Genomic DNA, 23184 nt, shown 5'->3' with positions numbered 1-23184 from the left:
AGCTCATCAAAAGATCACTGGAAAACAGGTCAAAATACAGGCACTGCACACACCCTAATCTTATTAGCAACCCTAGCCTTGAACTATTGCTATGAAACTCCTTACCAAATCTTCCCACCTAGCAGCGTGGTTTTTGAGGGGCACAAGCCTACTGTTTTCCCCCTTTGCCCAGCAAAGAAATAAAGCTCTTCTTTTCTACTTCACTGAAAACTCTGTCTCCAAGATTTGATTCAGCACAGGGGCACGGAGACCAAGTTTTTGGCATCAAAAGGACTTCTGATTTTATGCCTCGATGTTCATGACCAGACCTAATAGTTTTGCCCACATGTGATCTGCCCCCTTAATACAATGTTTACAATTTGACATCATTTGTAAACAGTAAAGCTTTTCCAGGGGAGGACAAGGAATTGAAAATAGCTCACATTTTTTTTTTTTCTAAATGCTTAACCAATATATTTCCCCACCTACAGTGGGAAACTACTATGTTGCCAATCTTGGAGGAAAAACAAAAAACCAGCATTAGAACATATTCAATATCAACAAATGTGTTAGGGATATGAGACAAATATGAGATACATGTCCCATATATATTTCTTATTTGGAAAGTATGAATTGGTACATTGCCCAAGCAAATCTACATTTAGGAAATATTTAGAATAGTGTTTATTTGGTTGTGAACATATTACTTTTCTGTGCCTAGAATATAGAGAATACATTATTACTCCCCATGGCTACTTTGTTATATATTCATCCATTTCTGCCATTAAATTTAAAATATTCCAGACTATATATATCTTGATTACAGCTGTATTCCCGGTTCTCTGGCCCTTATCTTCTCTGCCCAGCAGTTAAGTATTTCTAATTATTTTCATTGCAGACTATGGCCAGGAAACATAATGCTGTTGTTCAGTCGCTCAGTCATGTCTGACTCTTTGCGACACCATGGACTGCAGCACGCCAGGCTTCCTTGTCCTTCACTATCTCCCAGAGCTTGCTCAAACTCATGTCCATTGAGTTGGTGATGCCATCCAACCATCTCGTCTTCTGTTGTCCCCTTCTCCTCCCACTTTCAATCTTTCCCAGAATCAGGGTGTTTTCAAATGAGTCAGCTCTTCACATCAGGTGGCCAAAGTACTGGAGCTTCAGCTTCAGCATCAGTTCTTCTTATGAACATTGAGGATTGATTTCTTTTAGGATGAACTGGTTGGATCTCCTTGCAGTCCAGGGGACTCTCAAGAGTCTTCTCCAACACCACAGTTCAAAAGCATCAATTCTTCTGCACTCAGTTTTCCTTATAGTCCAACTCTCACATCCATACATGACTACTGGAAAAACTATAGCTTTGACTATAAGGACTTTTGTTGGCAATGTAATGTCTCTGTTTTTTAAAATGCTGTCTAGGTTTGTGATAGATTTTCTTCCAAGGAGCAAGCATCTTTTAATTTCATGGCTGCAGTCACCATCTGCAGTGATTTTGGAGCCCAAGAAAATAAAGTCTGTCACTGTTTCCATTGTTTCCCCGATCTATTTGCCATGAAGTGATGGGACTGGATGACACAATCTTCATCTTTCTAATGCTGAGTTTTAATCCAGCTTTTCCACTGGCTTAAAATTCAACAGAATGCTACCTAACAATTAGAACCAAGATCACTAACTCCAAGATAACTGATATTTTATATGTATCTTATCTTTGTTCCTATCATCCTCTCTATCCCATACTGCATCACCAGCACCAGAAAATAAGCTTACTTCTCCTTTCAGCAACCAACCAGTCTTAATTTAACTATTACTTACCCACACTCCATCATTCTCAGGCTTCCTTCATGGCTCAGCTGGTAAAGAATTTGTCTGCAATGCAGGAGACCTGGGTTCAATCCCTGGGTTGGGAAGATCCCCTGGAGAAGGAAAAGGCTACCCACTTCAGTATTCTGGCCTGGAGAATCCCATGAACTGTATAGTCCATGGATCCCAAAGAGGTGGACATGACTGAGCAACTTTCACTTTCTACCCACACTCCATTTCACTGGAGGATGACTAAAGGGTAACTAACTCATCAGCATCTGCTATGTCAACCAGATCCGAAAGTATTGTGTACCTGTTTGCAAATCTGACTACTGAAGTATCTTATGACTCCTAACACATTGATTCTTGACACTTTTTGGCTGGGCTGTTCAGTGAGTAGTAGACTTGAAGAGCTACAGTCAATCGTCATTTGGAAAGAGGACTTAACTAATGTCTCTCACCAGGTAATAAGTAAACAAAAGTAAAATAACAACAAGAAACTAAAACCAAAATAACAACAACAAAAAAAAACATTTCCTTAGCTCTTAGAAGAGATGGCTAGGCAATGCAAGTGATACAAACCAGCTGAAGTATTTTAACCTGAATTTACCACCACTTACATAACACACCTAAGTATTTCTCATGCATATGGAAAGTCTTCTTAAGTGTGCAGATCTTTGTCTGTGGGTGCACAAGAGTATGTGCACTCATGGTTGTGTTAGGTATGCAGAGATGGTTAGCAGTCTGGAAATGTGTGTACAGCGTCACAGTGTCAGATACACAAGATTCCTGATCGCATTTCCTCTAGTATAATGACTTTTTTTAAATGGCATTGATCATCTTGATCTTTATCTTGAGGAAACCATGCATATATTCCACATGTTACAGTACACACATTTCAATAGTTTTCCAAAACTTATTTTCTGGAGAGAAAAACAAATCATTAACTCCATTTAATTTAGTAGGTGGTGTTTCCTAAGTCACTAATTGTGAAAGAGGGAATAGCTAAACTCTGTATAAAAGACGAGGCTGAAACCTCATTAGGCTTATGTAAATATCCACCAACCATGGGCGCCCTCTTGAACAGGCCATTGTGTGCGCTTCAGTGAGAAGCAGATTGTTATGGTTGCCCAGAGAATCTCTGAGCCGCAAGCATGTGGACAGACCAAAGCTGAACAGCTGGTCAATGCAGGCCCACGATGTGCTTCACAATATATGGTGACCGTTTATTGTCGGAACTTCGAGAGAGAGGGCTCTGTTCTTCCGCCATGGTCAGCTTCATTGCTGAGTTTATATTTATAGCTAGCCTCTCCACCATCTGTGCACGCGGCCTACACTGCATCTCTGAGGAATTGGAGGCATGATTTGAAGACCTGATTAAATAGCCAGGAAAAAGCAATCCATCATTTACAAGGAGGGAGTATAAGACAGTCACAATGGTGTTCTGTCACGCTTTCAGATTTTGGTCTTCATTTTCTTTTACTTTCATTCTAATCCAATGCCAGATACAATAAACACCAAGCCAGTGTCGCAGCCACTGACAACACTTTACCATCTAAAAGGGAGAAGAATGAACTATCAAGATTCCCTGAGGCTTGCCCTCCTCGGGAGGTAAATGACATTTCTGCCGAGGGGAGCCTTGTCCTTTTGTAGTCTCATAGACCCAAATGAATCAGGACCTGAACAGAACACAAGGGACCATTAACAAAGAGATACCTGTTGAAATCAGAGCTGACTGGTGTAAGTGAAGTTCAGTGCCTAGAATTGGTTTATTGAACAAGCTGAACTATTGGAATAGCAAGAAAGAAGAGGAAACAGCTTTATTTTTTTCCCATCCTCCACTTTCAAACACACTTTATCAGATATATTTTCTATCCTAGATAGCAACTTGGGTCAATCCTCGAGTCCTGAAGGCACCTTAAAATATTTTAAAAGCTTTCTTTTCAGATATTAAAAACAGTAACAATAAAGGGAACACATACACATGCAATCAAGTAAGCTCTAAATCAAGACATTAACCTAACATTCCATTTCAAGTTTCTTCCCTCCTCCTAGAGCTGGCCTGAGGCCAAAAATGGGTAAGAGGCAATGGAACTGTCTGTCACTTGGTTTTCATTCTATTGGGTCTGCCTGGCCCCCCACCGCCACCCGCACCCCCAGGACTTAGGGCTTCTCTAGGGTAGAAAGAGAGGATGGACTTCAAGTAAAGAGACAGAGGCTCTTTTTCTCAACCTGTGCTCTTTAGAATCCATAGTCGTAGAAGGCATCCACATGTGTGTTTTGTGGGGGCAGCTATGTGGGTTCTTCTGAGGCCTTTCCACCCGAGGAACCTCCACTCTAGACCCCTTCCTAAAGCAGGCACAGCGGGGTCTGGCTGGCCTTCTGCCCCAGCTCCCAGGTCCGCTCCACCCCCAGTATCTTCTGTGGCTGTAGCCTCTGCAGCCAGAACCTCGTGGGCAGGCTTCTTCAGCTGTCTTCAGCCCTGCTTTTCCTTCACAAGTACAGCTCACACCCTTGTTCTTCCCCAAAGTGGAAACAGAGCTCAACACAGCTGACTTTCCCTTTCTCCTGCGGGCTGTGGGTGAGGGAAAGCTACAGGGCTCAAAACGGCCTGGAGCGAAAACTCCCTTCCGGGCCTTTCCCACCGTTCTGTACAGAATAAAGAATTTTCTCCCCCAAAGAATGGAATGGACATGAACATTGATTATGTTCAGCTCCCAGCTGGCCCCAGTCTCCGGCCGGTCTCAGGAATTCCTTGCCCCTGTTGTTAGAAGCTAACTAATCAAAAATAATCTTGAGGAAAAACAAACCCCTTCAAAACAATGTATTTCTGCATATGTTTTCTATATATACCTACCCTCTTCTTGACTTAGCACAGCAGCACACTGGTCTGACTGCTGCCCCTTTTCGCCTCATTAAAGGTGATCTGTTCCTATAGAGTATCGGTCTCGTTCTTTCTCCAAACCTTGCCTTCTCTAGTTCCCTTACCTTAGAGTGGGCACCTCCAGACAACTTTTAATCAAGATAAGATGTCTGTTTTCCAGTTGTGCAAGCAGTTTCCAGTAAAACATATACACGCACACAAATCACAAATGCACTCTGTTCGAGGAGTTTTCTCGGTGTCTCCATAACTTGACTTGTAGGGGAAAGAAAATGCCATGACAATGCCTGTGTGTTTAGTCACTCAGTCGTGTCTGACTCTTTGCGACCCAATGGACTGTAGCCTGCCAGGCTCCTCTGTCCATGGGGAGTCTCTAGGCAAGAATACTGGAGTGGGTTGCCATACCCTCCTCCAGGGGATCTTCCCAACCCAGGGATGGAACCCAGGTTTCCCACAATGCAGGTGGATTCTTTGCTGTTTGAGCCACCAGGGAAGCCCTGACAATGTGTTGACAAATTTCAACACATCAAAGAATCTTCCACACTGAATGGCTTACAGGGGATGATGACCAGACTTGGCCAGTGCCAACAAGTCCTAGGAGAGTATACCACATATATCTCTTTAGAAATATGACTGTTTATCTCATATTTTCCTCAGCTTTATGGCCTTAGATGAAAAATCAATGTTAACCAGAATTCTCTTGTTCTGTGGCTTATGCAGCAACCAGTATTAGTGTAAATGTTGCCATATTGTTGTTAATGAGACAGCACAGGGCTTGTGAACCATGGCTCACATTAGAGACTGATTTTAGAGGTTCCTTTTCTCTACCTCATCCATTAACGTTTCAGCAGAAGAGAATGCACTTAGTCACACCAACGAAGTTACATTCACACATAGGGCACATTCAATAAAAAGGGAATGCGCAGTCCATCAGAGAAACTGGTGATCTTGAACAAGAGTTAATTGTCCCTTTAAATTACGAGGTAGTTCCTTTCATTCTTTTACTCATCTGAGACTGTGGTTCTACGGCTGCTTCTTTGTTTTAATGAAGAAAACAGAGAAAGTCATTGTTGTGAACATTATGATGACAATTTGAGAGTCTTTGGATAATTGGTTAGATGCACCAAACATCAGGCCTTGATAGGTTACAAAGATAGAAGTCAAAGAAAGACGATGTCTCATGTATTTCTGTAGCTGTACAGAAATTACTACTTTCTAAGGAGTACGTCCAGAGAAGGCAATGGCACCCCACTCCAGTACTCTCGCCTGGAAAATCCCATGGATGGAGGAGCCTCGTGGACTACAGTCCATGGGATCGCTAAGAGTCAGACACAACTGAGCAACTTCATTTTCACTTTTCACTTTCATGCACTGGAGAAGGAAACGGCAACCCACTCCAGTATTCTTGCCTGGAGAATCCCAGGGATGGGGGAGCCTGGTGGGCTGCTGTCTATGGGGTTGCACAGAGTCGGACACGACTGAAGCGACTTAGCAGCAGCAGCAGCAAGGAGTACATCAAGGCTGCATATTGTCACCCTGCTTATTTAACTTATATGCAGAGTACATTATGAGAAACGCTGGGCTGGAAGAAGCACAAGCTGGAATCAGGATTGCCCAGAGAAATATCAATCACCTCAGATATGCAGATAACACCACCCTTATGGCAGAAAGTGAAGAGGAACTCAAAAGCCTCTTGATAAAAGTGAAAGAAGAGAGTGAAAAAGTTGGCTTAAAGCTCAACATTCAGAAAACGAAGATCATGGCATCTGGTCCCATCACTTCATGGCAAATAGATGGGGAAACAGTGTCAGACTTTATTCTTTTTGGCTCCAAAATCACTGCAGATGGTGACTGAAGCCATGAAATTAAAAGACGCTTACTCCTTGGAAGGAAAGTTATGACCAACCTAGATAGCATATTCAAAAGCAGAGACGTTACTTTGCCAACAAAGGTCCGTCTAGTCAAGGCTATGCTTTTTCCTGTGGTCATGTGTGGATGTAAGAGATGGACTGTGAAGAAAGCTGAGCACCAAAGAAATGATGCTTTTGAACTGTGGTGTTGGAGAAGACTCTTGAGAGTCCCTTGGACTGCAAGGAGATCCAACCAGTCCATTCTAAAGGAAGTCAGTCCTGGGTGTTCTTTGGAAGGAATGATGCTAAAACTTAAACTCCAGTACTTTGGCTACCTCATACGAAGAGTTGACTCATTGGAAAAGACTCTGATGCTGGGAGGGATTGGGGGCAGGAGGAGAAGGAGACAACAGAGGATGAGATGGCTGGATAGCATCACCAACTCGATGGACGTGAGTTTGAGTGAACTCTGGGAGTTGGTGATGGATAGGGAGGCCTGGCATGCTGCAATTCATGGGGTCGCAAAGAGTTGGATACGACTGAGTGACTGAACTGAACTGAACTGAATAAACTTACTGCAGGAAAAGAGTAGGACAAGATTGAGTTAAGAAGGAAACTGCTCCAAAAAGTTAAATAATCAATAGATGGCATGAACTTTTCATAAGGAGGTATTAATATTTTAAAGTATTTGGATCTATACAATAATTGTTCAATCCCTCATCAAAAAAAGGAAATAGTGGAAAGAGAGCAGTAATGCTTTTGACCTTCCGTAGTGTTACCACATTTCAGGGCAGCTGATCAGTTAGCTTTTTGTGTGTTTGTTTTATGTGTTTTTGCTTTCTTCCTGGTAGAAATTGTACCGACAATGTGATGACATGTTAATTGCTCATTCATGTCCAACTCTTTGCGACCCCATGGACAAGGGCTCACCACACTCCTCTGTACGTAGGATTTTCCAGGCAAGAATACTGCAGTGCATTGCCACTTCAATTTGCAGGAGATCTTCCCGACCCAGGGATCGAACCCAGGTCTCCTGCATAGAAAGCAGACGTTTTACTGTGTGAGCCACCAGGGAAGCTCAGAAATTGTACCATTATGGGGATATTCCATGACATGTATATTATAGATTTATGCTAGTTTGAACAAACCACCATATTAAACCTCTAAAAGATTACAGAACAAAAAAATAAAAACAATAAATTATAGAAAAAAGGACAACTCATCAAAACCTGTTTTTTTTTTCTTTTAAAGGAAAATGTTTTACTTTCAAGTGATTACTTCTCCTATTTTTCTTCAAAGTTCCACTGATTTAAGACTATAAATAAGCATGTGTGTATACATATATATGACTCACTGTACATGGAGACCAAGACGAAGGATTGTGGGATCTTGCAAACAACAGCTTTATGAGTATGGCAGAGGAGACGGCAGAGCAGGACTGTAATCCTCTTCTCCTGTGAGAACTCTGAAATTATAACTTGCTGCTGAACAACTATTGACAGAGAAGAATGTTCAGTTCAGTTGCTCAGTCATGTCCAATTCTTTGCAACCCCATGGACTGCAGCACACCAGGCTTCCCTGTCCATCACCAACTCCTGGAGTTTACTCAAACTCATGCCCACTGAGTCGGTGATGCCATCCAGTTATCTCATCCTCGGCCATCCCCTTCTCATCCCGCCTTCAATCTTTCCCAGCATCAGGGTCTTTTCCAATGAGTCAGTTCTTCACATTAGATGGCCAAAGTATTGGAGCTTCAGTTTCAGCATCAGTCCTTCCAATGAACATTCAGGACTGATTTCCTTTAGGATGGACTGGTTGGATCTTCTTGCAGTCCAATAGACTCTCAAAAGTCTTCTTCCACACCACAGTTCAAAAGCATCAATTCTTCAGTGCTCAACTTTCTTTACAGCCCAACACTCACATCCATACTTGACTACTGAAAAAACCATAGCTTTGACTAGACATATCTTTGTTGGCAAAGTAATGTCTCTGCTTTTTAATATGCTATCTAGGTTGGTCATAACTTTTCTTCCAAGAAGCAAGTGTCTTTTAATTTCATGGCTGCAGTCACCATCTGCAGTGATTTTGGAACTCAAAAAAAAAAAAAAAAAATAAAAAAATAAAGTCTCTCACTGTTTCCATTGTTTCCCCATCTATTTGCCATGAAGTGATGGGACCAGATGTCATGATCTTAGTTTTATGAATATTGAGTTTTAAGCCACCCTTTTCACTCTCCTCTTTCACTTTCATGAAGAGGCTCTTTATTTCTTCCTCGCTTTCTGCCATAAGTATGGTGTAATCTGCATATCTGAGGTTATTGATGCTTTTCCCAGCAATCTGATTCCAGCTTGTGCTTCATCCAGTCTCACATTTCTCATGATCTACTCTGCATAGAAGTTAAATAAACAGGGTGACAATATATAGCCTTGACGTACTCCTTTCCCAATTTAGAACCAGTCTGTTGTTTCATGTCCAGATCTAACTGTTTCTTCATGACCTGCATACAGATTTCTCAGGAGGCAGGTCAGGTGGTCAGATATTCCCATCTCTTTAAGAAATTTCCATAGTTTGTTGTGATCCTCACAGTCAAAGGCTTTGGCATAGTCAATAAAGTAGAAGTAGATGTTTTTCTGGAATTCTCTTGCTTTTTCAATGAGCCAATGGATGTTAGCAATTTGATCTCTGGTTCCTCTGCCTTTTCTAAATCTTGTTTGAACATCTGGAAGTTCACGGTTCACGTATTGCTGAAGCCTGGCTTGGAGAACTTTGAGGATTACTTTGCTAGCATGTGAGATGAGTGCAACTGTGCGGTAGTTTGAGCACCTTTGGCATTGCCTTTCTTTGGGATTGGAATGAAACTGACCTTTTCCAGTCCTGTGGCCATTGCTGAATTTTCCCACTTTGCTGGCGTAGGAGAATGTTGAATCTTACCAAAAAAAAAAAGGTACCCCACATCCAAGGGCAAAGGAGAAGGCCCAGGAAGATGGTAGGAGTGACAAAATCACATTTAGAATCAAACCCCATTCCTGCTATAGACACCCGGAGGGCTCAAACAAACCTTGTGTGCACCAGGACCCAGAGACCCCACAGAGACTGAGCCCAAACTGTGTTTGGGTGTCTCCTGTGGAGATACAGCTCAGCAGTGGCCTGCCGCAGGGGCAAGGGCTCTGGGTACAGCAGACCTTGGTGTGGCATAAGCCCTTTTAGAGGAGGTCACCAATAAGCCACCACAGAACTGCCAGAACTTACACAGGACTGGGGAAACAGACTCTTGGAGGGCACAAAGAGAACCCTGTGGGCACCAGGACCCAGGAGAAAGGAGCAGTGACCCCAAAAGAGACTGACCTAGATTTCCCGTGAGTGTCCAGGAGTCTCCAGCAGAGGCATGAGCCGGTGGTGGCCTGCTTCAGGGCTGGGGGCACTGAGTGTAGCAGTGGGTACATGGGACCTTTTGAAGGAGGTCGCCATTATCTTCATCAACCTCCACCATAATTTGGACTCAGGTCAAACAACAGGGAGGGAACATAGCCCTACCCATCAACAGAAAATTGTATTAAAGGTTAACTGAGCATGGCCCCACCCATCAGAACAAGACCCAGTTTGCCCGAAGTCAGTCTCTCCATCAGGAAGCTTCCATAAGCCTCTTATCTTTATCCATCAGAGGGCAGACAGAATTAAAATCACAATCAAAGAAAACTAACCAAACTATCACATGGACCACAGCCTTGTCTAATGCAATGAAACTGTGAGCCATGCTGTGTAGGGCCACCCAAGATAGACAGTTTATGGTGGAGACTTCTGAAAAAATGTGGTCCATTGGAGAAGGGAATGGCAAACCACTTCAGTATTCTTGCCTTGAGAACTCCATGAACAGTCTGAAAAGTCAAAAAGACAAGACACTGAAAGATGAATTCCCCAGGTTGGTAGGTGCCCAATATGCTACTGGATATCAGTGGAGAAATAACTCCAGAAAGAAAGAAGAGACAGAGTCAAAGCAAAAACAATGCCCAGTTGTGGATGCAACTGGTGATGGAAGTAAAGTCCAATGCTGTAAAGAACAATATTGCATAGGAACCTGGAATTTAGGTCCATGAATCAATACAAATTGTAAGTGCTCAAATAGGAGATGGAAAGAGTGAACATCAATGTTTTCGGAATCAGTGAACTAAAATGGACTGGAAAGGGTGATTTTAACTCAGATGACCATTATATCTACTACTGTGGGCAAGAATCCCTTAGAAGAAATGGGAAGCCATCATGGTCAACAGAAGAGTCTGAAATGCAGTACTTGGATGCAATCTCAAAAACGACAGAATGATCTCTGTTCGTTTCCAAGGCAAACCATTCAATATCATAGTAATCCTAGTCTATGCCCCAACCAGTAACACTGAAGAAGCTGAAGTTGAACGGTTCTATGAAGACTTATAAGACCTTCTAGAACTAATATCCAAAGAAGATGCCCTTTTCATTATAGGGGACTGGAATGCAAAAGTAGGAAGTCAGGAAATACCTGGAGTAACAGGTAAATTTGGCCTTGGAGTTTAGAATGAAGCAGGGCAAAGGCTAATAGTTTTGCCAAATGAATGCACTAGTCATAACAAACACCTTTTCCAACAACACAAGAGAAGACTCTATACATGGATATCACCAGACGGTTAACACCAAAATCAGACTGATTATGTTCTTTGCAGCCAAAGATGGAGAAGCTCTATACAGTTAGCAAAAACAAGGCCAGGAGCTGACTGTGGCTCAGATCATGAACTCCTTATTGCCAAATTCAGATTTAAATTGAAGAAAGTAGGGAAAACCACTAGACCATTCAAGTAAGACCTAAATCAAATCCCTTAACATTAAACAGTGGAAGTGACAAATAGATTCAAGGGTTAGATCTGATAGACAGAGTGCCTGAAGAACTATGGACCGAGGTTCATGACATTGTACAGGAGGCAGTGATCAAGACCCTCCCCAAGAAAAAGAAATGCAAAAAGGCAAAATGGTTGTCTGAGGAGGCCTTAAAAATAGCTGAGAATAGAAGAGAAGCTAAAGGCAAAGGAGAAAAGGAAAGATATAAGCATCTGAATGTAGAGTTCCAAAGAATAGCAAGGAGAGATAAGAAAGCCTTCCTTGGTGATCAGTGCAAAGAAATAGAGGAAAATAATAGAATGGGAAAGACTAGAGATCTCTTCAAGAAAATTAGAGATACCAAGGGAACATTTCATGCAAAGATGAGCACAATAAACAATAGAAATGGTATGGACCTAACAGAAGCAGAAGATTAAGAAGAGGTGGCAAGAATACACAGAAGAACTGTACAAAAAAAGATCTTCGTGACCCAGATAATCACGATGGTGTGATCACTCACCTAGAGCCAGACATCCGGGATGCAAGGTCAAGTGAGCCTTAGGAAGCATCAGTACAAACAGCTAGTGGAGGTGATGGAATTCCAGTTGAGCTATTTCAAATCGTAAAAGATGATGCTGTGTAAGTGCTGCACTCAATATGCCAGCAAATTTGGAAAACTCAGCAGTGGTCACAGGACTGGAAAAGGTTTGTAAAGGACTATAAAGATAGCTGAGTGGCAAAGAATTGATGCTTTTGAACTGTGGTGTTAGAGAAGACTCTTGAGAGTCTCTTGGACAGCAAGGAGATCAAACCAGTCCATCCTAAAGGAAATCAGTCCTGAATATTCATTGGAAGGACTGGTGCTGAAGCTGAAACTCCAGTACTTTGGCACCTGATGTGAAGAACCGACTCATATGAAAACACCCTGATGCTGGGAAAGATTGAAGGCAGGAGGAGAAGGGGATGATAGGATGAGATAGTTGGATGGCACCATCAATTCGATGGACGTTGAGTTTAAGTAAGCTCCGGGAGTTGGTGATGGACAGGGAGGCCTGGCGTGCTGCGATTCATGGGTTTGCAAAGAGTCGGACACGACTGAGTGACTGATCTGATCTGATCTGTTATATATAGAGATTTTATATTTTTATGAAACACTGAAAGAAAGGCAAGCTGCAAAATAGAGAAGAAAGAAGTGATTTAGTGGTTGTTGTCTTGACAGCCAGAGGTATCTATTGTTCATAATAATCATATCTCACTGGATGGATTTATATATATATCAATAGATATAGATATAATTTTCTAGCACAAATATATCATCAATACACATATACACACCTTGATTAAATAATTCTAATTTCCAAGTTACTTTGGGAACAGGGAAAACTATACGGATTTTTACAGATAAACCACACAGAACAGTAACTACAAAAACCAGAGCAAAGTTCGTCTCATCTTACCAGGCTTAGGGACAATGAGCTGTGCACTGGTCTGGGTGTTTCCTGCTTCATTTTCAGCCACGCACTGATAAAAGCCCTCATCCGACTTCACCACCCCAAGGATCCGCAGGTTGCTTCCTCCCTAGTGCGAATAAAATGCAGGTAAAATATTTGAAAAAGCAAAAATACTTCAAGTGACAAAATGAACACAACCAAATTTTAATCCCACTTCCCAGAAAAGCCAGAACGGAGGCCAAGAGACAGCCTGACAGATCTGTCCTAAGCCACCTGGAAAATGTCACAGAGTCCCAAGCCTTTGCTGAATCCACGTGTAGCAATTTCACCCAGTTCTGTGCTGAAAAATATACTCTCAAGGATGTACATCACCCTCCAATTCTAAATGAGCAGTAATCAGAACATTGCTTTATTATGTATGGAACAGAGGTTAGTATCAAAGAAATCTCATTCTCTTTCCCTTGTGCTGAAGCAAATAGGTTCAGTGGCTGCTGGAGAGAAACAAAAATCAAAAGGAAACAAAAACACTGATTTTTGCAGCTTCTAAAGGACAAGAAATATAGGTTGGACATTTTCTAGAAGTGTTTTTAACTGAAAAAAAAAAAAGATGTCAGCAAATCCTTTTAAAATTGTGTGACCTTTTAGGGAATTGGAGGAGGTTATGGGGGATATTTTATACCCGTGTTGTTCTTGTTATATGGCAAAATGTTTCACAAAATGTTTCATGTTCAGTAATCCATAAATTAAATAGAGCAACATTAACTCCTGTTTTATATAAATTTGGGGCCACCATAGTTTTCAAGGATGGATGATAAAATGAACTGAAATAGCATCTCATTACCCTAACTCAGTTTATCTCCGATAGTGTAAAAATTAGTTCAGTAAGTGAGATGTATTAAATCACTTCCCCTGAAGTCATTAAGAGATAAATATTACCATAGGGGAATTCTTAATTGTTTTTAGTGTCTTGTAGTCAATTCTTGGCTAATGTAAAATTCTTAGATAAAGCTGACTAACTTCTAATTAACAATTCTCATATAAGTTACTATTGGGACTAAATGTTAACTCGTGTGACAGACAATGGCTCTCAGATATCTGGAGCTATTGGGGAAATATTTTTTAAGCACAATTTAGTGTGAAAAGGGCTTATAGTGCACATTTCCTTTTTACCTTAAGAAACATTTCAATAGGTTGGGTATAATGGGTCATGCTGGGGAAAAGATTATTCAAACTGTAGAGAAAAATAAATGTTGCCTTTTATCATGTGTCCTTAAGGGCACTCAACAATTTCCTCTCTGTGAGAGTGGCAGACATTTCAGGCGTATACAACACATTTCATGTTGCCCTGTGGCAGGTCATTTTTAATTCACTGATAGAGAAAATAGCATAGCATATACAGGAACTAATGGACTGATGTGGCATTCAAAAGTTAAATTTATTTTCCTTTCTTACTCTATTCCTAACCAATTAAATGCAACTAAAAATGAAAAATAGTAAGTGATGATAAGCCTAATAAAGATATTCTTTACAGATGTATTCCTTAAGAGCCCTTATAATGTGACAAAATGCATGGATCAGGAGATGATGAAAGCTTCTGAAAGTCAGCTGATCACGGAACAGTGACCGACCTGCTAGAGGCCTTATGAAGCCATGGAAAGAGTTTGTGCCTGAATTCCGTGCGGGCACTCACACTAGAATTGCCTTCTGCTGGGAGACTTGGCCTAGAGGACACTCTTCTTTATCAGGGTTACATCTGCATCTCCAACATATGAGAAATGGACCAAAACCCTCCATCTTTCGCTGCAAAGTTCCTTGATATTTAAAAAGTGCTCTTCATATGTCTTACTCATATACCTGACTTCAGATACTCTGATGCTGACCTCAGCCAAAAGGAGAGTTTCCAAAGAGTATTTTCAAATGAGAAAAGCTTTCTGCTGCCAGCAGCAAGCACAATAATAATAATAATGAGAGGCTTGGGTCATTCACTGTGTACCAGGACCACAAACAGCTCTGTGAATATAATGCAATTATCCCTATTATCTCCACCCAGGACAGGAACAGAGTACACTAAACCATATAGGAACTATAAGAAGCATTGTTCTTGGCTTTAACTCAATGCTCTTAAATGACAAAGCATGTAAACCCTGGGTCTTGATATCTTCTCCACCACTGTCACGGCACCAATATTGTCTTGGCACCAATATTACTGCCCTCTTGCACCGCTCATAAAGGACCAGCTGGTCCTATTTGGAAGAGCAGCAAAGGAGCAAAGAGTGGCCATCTGTATGATCGAAGTGAGGCTGCCATATTCATAAGTGGCACATTCTATTAAAGCTTTATTATTATGGGCAAAAGTCAAAGAACTAAGAGATTCTTGGCTTCATACAGTCTAGTACTAGGTTCAAAACTTTTTTCTTCCAAGAATCACCAGTGAAAACATTTAGAAATTATTGGTATTAAGCCTTCTATTTTTTCATTGTTGGTTTAAAATCTTCTCTGTAAAACAAGGGGATGGGTTATTTGATTATTCTTATTTTTTTAGCTCAAAAGTTCTAAGTCTAAAAACTCATCTGTTTTATTAGAACAATTTTCTTCACATATCATAAAAATTCCCAATGGGAATCTTGTCCCCAGGAAAGAAAAGCAACTGAAAACAGAATAGACGATGACTGGGATTATAAAGCGAATTTGAAGAAAAGATAATTACCACTATCTGAAAATAATCACTAGGAATGACCACATCTCCATTCTTCATCCAATTCACAGTGGGCACAGGCTTCCCAGAGACTGTGCATTCAAACTCAATATCCATGCTTTCATAGGCATAGAGGTTGGAAGGGTGATTTAAAAACCAGGGCGGAACTGTAAAGACAGAAAAAAAAATAAAAAGTGAGTGGGTGGGGATGTGAACTTGCATGCTCTATTTTCTCAGAGTTACAGACAAATACTGAAAATGCTTACAACTTTAATTCCCTAAGCCCTTAGTTTGCTTTATAGGAACTACTGTAGGACATAATCAGAAGGCGATGGCACCCCACTCCAGTACTCTTGCCTGGAAAATCCCATGGACGGAGGAGCCTGGTGTGCTGCAGTCCATGGGGTCGCAAAGAGTCAGACACGACTGAGCGACTTCCCTTTCACTTTTCACTTTCATGCATTGGAGAAGGAAATGGCAACCCACTCCAATGTTCTTGCCTGAAGAATCCCAGGGATGGGGGAGCCTGGTGGGCTGCCGTCTGTGGGGTCACACAGAGTTGGACACGACTGAAGCGACTTAGCAGCAGCACCAGTAGGACATAATACACACCGCCCCCCACCCAGCCCAATGTAGTTAAACAGTTGAGTGAATGGTGGTGTCTTGCCACAAAGAATTAAAAAAAAAAAAAAAACCTTGAAAAAAAATATAATAAACATTCTGAATAACCAAGTATTTGTATCCAGTTGACCTACATAAAGGACACTGGGAATTCCATACAGCTATGGAAGCTATGCTGATAAAGCAAATAAAGTGGAGATGATATGACTGAGAAAACCCAGAGTATAAGACAAGAAAGCTTAGTGTCTGTAATTCTAGAGTTTCATTAGGATTTAGTTAATGTGATGGACTCTTTCCCACCAGAACTGGCTGTGGTGATAGGGTACTAAAGATGGCCATTATCTTTGCTGTGGACACATTCCTATTGTCCTAGTAATTATCTACTCTAGTGCACTGCTATATGTATTACTATTTTCTCAGCAAGGTACATGATACACTAATTTAATTTAACGTCTTAATTACCATAATACTAGTTATACCATGATTGAAATGTGCAATTGAAAGGAAATTACAAATATAACACACCTTTGCTAGTGAATCTTGCAGACTTGGTCCCTCAAAACCCTTTCTAGGGTTTAAAAAAGTGATGTGAGATGGATATATTGGGAGATTGGGACTTACATATAAACACTACTATATATAAGTTTCTCTAGCTGTGCTTAGCAGCATAGTCATGTCTGACTCTTGGCAACCCTTTGGACTGTAGCCTGTCAGGCTCCCCTGTCCGTGGGATTTCCCAGGCAAGAATACTGGAGTGGATTGTCATTTCCCCTCCAGGGAATCTTCTTGACTCGGTTATTAAACCCACATTGCCTGTGTCTCCTGCACTGCAGGTGGATTCTTTACCCATTGAGCCATCAGAGAAGCCATCACAATACAGAGAAGAGGTAACTATGTAAGAATTTAGTAAATAGCACAGAAAACTCTATTCAATACTCTGTAATGATCTATATGGGAAGAGAATTTAAAAAGTAGTGGATATATGTGTATGTATAACTGACTCACTCTGTTGTACACCAGAAACACAGCATTATAAATCAACTTTATTCAAATAAAAAATAATTTTAAAAAGTTATTTTCATCTTCTTCCACTGGGAATGTGAAACGATGACAAACTTGGGAAGCAGCAGCCTTGATCTCTTTTTCACACTGAAAATAAATATGCATTTTTCATAGATATTTTTAAAGACAGATTTTATTTTTGTCTTTGTTGTTGTTATGCCCAATAGGTAAAAAGTGGTAATTTTTGCTTCTTTGAGTAACCACTATTCCTTGCTCTTTCCAACCACTCTCAGCAAAAGTTTCTCCTAAAGTTGAAGTGAATTTGCAATCTCTGATGGTCATTGTCTTCTACAAAAATCAGAAAATCAGTGGAAAGAACCCAGGACTCAAGTCCTAGTTTTTCTACTGAGTGATCTTGGAAGTCAAATCTCCCACCGCCTCATCCCTCTTTCCCTCCCCTTCCCTGTCTTATTTTCCTGTTTATACCTAAATATTTGGGCCTCTAGTACCAAAAAGCTTTTAAATTCTTTACTCTCTCACAGGGCATGCTGGTTTAGAAGGATGCATTAACATGCCAAAGATATGGGAAAAAAAATCTGTCTGAGAGATTTCCTATAGCTAATGTGTCAACATTGTATACAGCACTAAATTTAATTATTTATAATTTATACAATAATATTAGACTTTATTCTTTCACCAACTTCACTGAAAATGAAACATCAGAAATATTTCTTGAATCCCTCTGAGCAGATACATTTATTATCTCTTGGATTCTATTTCCAACTTTATCACAGATTTTGATGAAGTATTTATTTACCAGACAATAGCCAATAATTATTGAGAGCTGACTGTACAATTTATTAGTCTAAGCATTTTGAATTTATTATTTGCACCAGAACTCTTTGAATCAGGCTCTATTTATTCCAATTTTAGAAATGAAGAGACTATGATGTGTAAGCAACTTCTCCAAACCACACAACTTGTAGGTTCTAGAGCCAGACAGACTGAGTCCAGTGCCTCAAGTATTTTGTAATAGTTCTACCACTAGAAAATTATGATGAAAAATGATTTTGCCACGGGAAAGTTCTGAATTCTCCTGCAATGCAGGGGATGAGGGTTTGATCCCTGGGTTGGGATGATCCCCTGGAGAAGGAAATGGCAAATCATTCTAGTATTCTTACCTGGGAAATCCAATGAACAGGGGAGCCTGATGGGCAATAGTCCATGGGGTCACACAACTGAGTATACACACACATGCACACATACATATATATAAATACATAAACACATACATACATATATATACATGAGTGAGAGAGAGATGAAGAGGTTTGGTATTCTCTTCTGTTCCTGCTTTCCTCTTCTATACTCTTTTTTTTTTTTTTTTTTAAAGAATGTATTAGCTGTAACGTCTGGGGTTTTTCCAGCTTCAGGGGTGGCTGGGCCTGGGTGCTTAAATCATTTGATCCTGTATCTTTTTTTTCTTTTATCCAGTTTTCCTCCAGGTGGCTTCTTTCTCAGGCAGGTTCGAATGGGGGCTCTTCTATACTCTTAATCCTTTCTATTCCTCTGCTACTCCTCTATCTCTCTGTTTCCTGTGACGAGCAGACTAGGATTGATTCATCCCATTTTAGGTTTGCTTCCAAGAATTTAGGACCTAGGTATTCCTTCCACTGCTCTGAAGTACTAGATTCTCAACACAAATATAAACTGGGACTAATGAATGAGTATGACTTGTGGATGGTTGTACACATGTTTATTTAGCATTTTTCAGATTATGAACCCCTGGTTGGCTCTACACTTATCAGCTGATACAATTTCCATGTTTTCCTTCAAAGAGAACTCAAACATTCCCTCTTCCGTGAAAGTTTGCTTCTCATGAAGCCGGCAATGGATTTTCTTGCTTTTCGCAGGGCCCTCTCTCTTTGTGTTCAATTTTTAAACCACTTATGACTGTTAGATGTCTTTCACCTACATCATTACTTACTAAGCAGACTGTGAAGATGGCTCCTGAAAGCATATGATTTTTCTTTTAATTCCCTTTGAATATTAACATAGTTCTCCTTCCTTTCCATTCTTGGGGAAGAAATAATTCACAACTTTAAACTATTCGGTGGGCAACAATTTCTTAATGACTAACGAAAATGAAGTGCCGTGAATTTTCAAGTTTATCAAATCATTCCATTCACATGGTTTTAGCCCATTTCAGAGAACTGCTTAACATACACATGCAATGCTACAGCAATTTCAGGCAAGATATTGATTTTATTATACTTTACTTCTTTAGACAGAATAAAATTCATGACCAGAAATAAATTACCCACATTTTCATCAGACCTTGGCTTCTCAGGATCTTTTTAAGTATGCAGAATACATATATAGAGAACTTTTGTAACTTAGGAGCTGAGGGAAGAATAAATAGCAACTATAACAGAAAGACGGAACAAACATAATCCAGTTCTCAAAGGCACTATCATAGTTAGAAGTGACTAACAGATGAGAGACCTTTCTATACTACAGTCATTCAGTTCAGTTCAGTTCAGTCACTCAGTCATGTCTGACTCTTTGACACCCCATGATTCGCAGCATGCCAGGCCTCCTTGTCCATCACCAACTCCCGGAGTTTACCCAAACTCATGTCCATCGAGTTGGTGATGCCATCCAGCCATCTCATCCTCTGTCATCCCCTTCTTCTCCTGCCCCCAGTCCCTTCCAGCATCAGGGTCTTTTCCAATGAGTCAACCATTCGCATAAAAATTTAGGGTTAGGGTTAGGTGGCCAAAGTATTGGAGTTTCAGATTTAGCATCAGTAGAGATGTACAATTTCACCTTAAATCAGAGTAAACATTTTCTCTGCATTATTTTTTAAGTGAGTTTCTATGCTAAGACTACTCATTTGAATTCTGTAAAATCCATTTGGTCATTTCATCCCCAAACTAAGTTGTCACCAACAACCTAAATGGTATTAAGCATTTTACATCATATAAAGGATGCCTCTGGTTTCTCTGGTCGCTCAGAGGTAAAAGAATCCGCCTGCCAGTGCAGGAGATGCACGTTTGATTCTTGAGTTGGGAATCGCCCCTGGAATTGAAATGGCAACCCACTCAAGTATTCTTGCCTGGGAAATCCCATGGACTGAGCAGACTGGCGGGCTACAGTCCACGAGTTCGCAAAAGAGCTGGACACGACTTAGTGACTAAACCAACAACAGAAGGCCGCCTCACAAGTATTTTTAGTAACATCCTATATTACTCCCTAATCTCCTTCATTCTGGATTCTAGTCTTTTCACTTTTAGATAAGGTATTTAGCTATTCTTTTCCAATTATTTAGGTACAAAATAAATGTGGGTCAATTCTAAAATACTGCCCTAGGACACACAAGTAATATTTGCTGTGTTACTCTGACATTGAGCAGATTTTCCCCATCATAAAGACTTACAACAGCTCTTGAAAGTGCAAGAACGAAACTTTAAAGGAATGCAAATTGTTTAAATGAACAACAGGCAGTGCACATCACTGGTGAATGATATTCGAATGGTGGGTAAAAAAGACTGGTGAGATTTTTATTAGGGAAACAATAGACATTACCATGATCTTTGAGGGGTAAGTTTTTACCCTGAGAACTGTGGAAAGCTAGCTGATTTCTCTGGAACAGAGCACCTCTCTCCACCACTCCAGGCCTTTTGGAGTTAACTGAACATTCAATTCAGTTCAGTTGCTCGGTCATGTCTGACTCTTTGCGACCCCATTTACCACAACATGACAGGCTTTCCTGTCCAACACCAACTTCCAGAGCTTGCTCAAACTCATGTCCATTGAGTCAGTGATGCTATCCAACCATCTCATCCTCTGTCGTCCCCTTCTCCTCCTGTGCTCAATCTTGCCCAGCATCAGGGTATTTTCCAAGGAGTCAGTTCTTTGCATCAGGTGCCCAAAGTATTGGAGTTTCAGCTTCAGGATCAGCTCTTCCAATGAATATTCAGGACTGATTTCCTTTAGGATGACTGGTTTGATCTCCTTGCAGTCCAAGGGACTCTCAAGAGTCTTCTCCAACACCACAGTTCAAAAGCATCAACTCATTAGTCTTCTCTTAAAAGCATCAACCCATTAGTCTTCTCTTAAATAAAAATACCTGAACATCCCAACTATGTGGAAAATCTAAAATACGATTGCTGCCAAATTGGGTTAACTCTATATCCAAAATAAACAAGTTCTTTCAGGTGAAGTCTTACAAAGACATCAACACATAATTTCACCTGAATGGGGTCACAAAAAGTTGGACACGACTTAGCAGCTAAGCAACAGCAAAGAAGGAGTCATAGTCTGAAATGTAGTCACGTTTCAATGACTACAAAGGAAGCCATCTGGTGTCGAATGTAGGTTTAGAGAGGACACATCATGGTGAGGGGGGGATATTCTTTAACATTTCAGACTTCCATGCTAAACACACTTCAATAAAAACGTAGTTTTATGGAACAATGTTTCAAATGGGCATTCCATTTATAAATTAGAAATAGTTCTTTTATCCCATAGTTTCAATTCTTTCTACACCCACCTATATCACCAAAGTAATTTTCCTTCAGCTAATCTGATCTTTAAATGCATTATTCTCCTTCCCCCCCCCTTTTTTTAACAAGGAGCTGGGTGATATAGTATACCTCTGCCCAATTCAATACTTTTCTCCAGGCTTTTTCTGACAAGTGACTTGAGGTCTACTTAATATCCCTCTAGTTTGCTCCTTCCGACCTACACATCTGTCTTCCCCAAAAGGACTAGATGCTGAGATTTGCATTTCATTTTCTATTTAAGCTGTCTCTTACACATAACTGTCTGTGAAACTGAAAGCACTAGTCACTCAGTTCTGTCCAACTTTTTGCAACCCCAAGGACCACAGCCCGCCAGGCTCCTCTGTCAATGGAATTCTCCTGGCAAGAACACTGGAGTGAGTAGTCATTCCCTTTTCCAGGGGATGCTTTCAACTCAGGGATTGAACCTGGGTCTCCTGTATTGCAGGTGGATTCTTTACCATCTGAGCCATCAGAGAACCTACATAGCTGTTTGTACTCTGTTTAAGAAAAATTAGGTTGGGGTAACATTGGTTCAAGCCTTAAATGACTTAAGTATATTCCATATTGGGAATAAAAGGACATGAGTTACGTGCTAATTACTAATATTGACTGGGCTCCCACTGTTCTAGAAAGATGAGCATTAAGCTACGGACTTTATTTGTAGCATTTCCTATTCAAAAAAGTGTTCCAATTTTTGAGGGGTGGGGTGGGATATTTGGGTCCTGTTAAAAACTGCCAGAATGTACATTAGCTTTCCCCCTGACACATGTGTAAACCTAAGTGATGTATTTAATTGTATACATGCTTCTCAAGCAGAAGTAAATATATCATTATTGAAAATTACATGATAGAAAAACTACATGATGAAACAACAAGTTATCCCATTGTGGCATCAATGCGGATGCAAACCCACTAAATTCTTAACTTAAGGGCAGGGCCAGCCTTACCTCTGTTTCTACCACACATGAGATGAGTGCTAACAGATACAGACAAGATAAACAGGCCTGCGGAGGGTTTAGTCTTCATGGGCCAGTGCTGTGGCATTGCCACTTTTTGACTGCAAACAGGTAAGAGCTACTGGAAAGCTAGTGAGGAACAACACTTGAGAATAAGGATAGACTCTTCTTCTAGAGTCAGTGCCAATGACAAGAGCATATTCTAAGCATCAGACTACAAGTAATTCAGTTGTAGCTAGAAAAGAAGATATTTTAATCATCTTACAGAAACAAACATTGAGACCCTCTGATTTTATTTTCTTCCCCATTGGTACTTTTTATCAGAGGCACAATATGCCAAAAAATGTGTGCTCCTGTGTAAAAATCCTAGACTGTGTCCTGTGGGATGAGGAACATCTGATCTGCAACCTTTACTATAGTGTTGTGTTTATGTCTGTTTTTCTTTCTTTCTTTTTAAAATGTGTTTGGAAACTATTTTAGATCTCTCATCACACTTTTCTGTATCCAGGCAAAGAATCCCACTACCGTTCCTCAGT

General features: G+C 40.6%; 1 protein-coding gene across 3 annotated transcripts in view; it reads right to left on the bottom strand.

The window, feature by feature from the left end:
- Positions 1-23184, bottom strand: part of DCC (DCC netrin 1 receptor) — a 1303205-nt gene that overhangs the window by 535165 nt on the left and 744856 nt on the right. For all 3 annotated transcript variants that reach the window (XM_027525589.1, XM_027525591.1, XM_027525590.1), the window contains exons 6-7: positions 15514-15668; positions 12813-12933 (exon numbers count right to left, since the gene is read on the bottom strand). In XM_027525589.1, coding sequence (XP_027381390.1) covers positions 12813-12933; positions 15514-15668 — 276 coding nt within the window. The remainder of the gene's footprint in view (positions 1-12812; positions 12934-15513; positions 15669-23184) is intronic.

Source organism: Bos indicus x Bos taurus, chromosome 24 (assembly GCF_003369695.1).
Source record: "Bos indicus x Bos taurus breed Angus x Brahman F1 hybrid chromosome 24, Bos_hybrid_MaternalHap_v2.0, whole genome shotgun sequence".
NCBI classification, from domain to species: domain Eukaryota; kingdom Metazoa; phylum Chordata; class Mammalia; order Artiodactyla; family Bovidae; genus Bos; species Bos indicus x Bos taurus.
The sequence above is the reverse complement of the archived record's forward strand: the minus strand, read 5'-3'. Positions and strand labels throughout refer to the sequence as shown.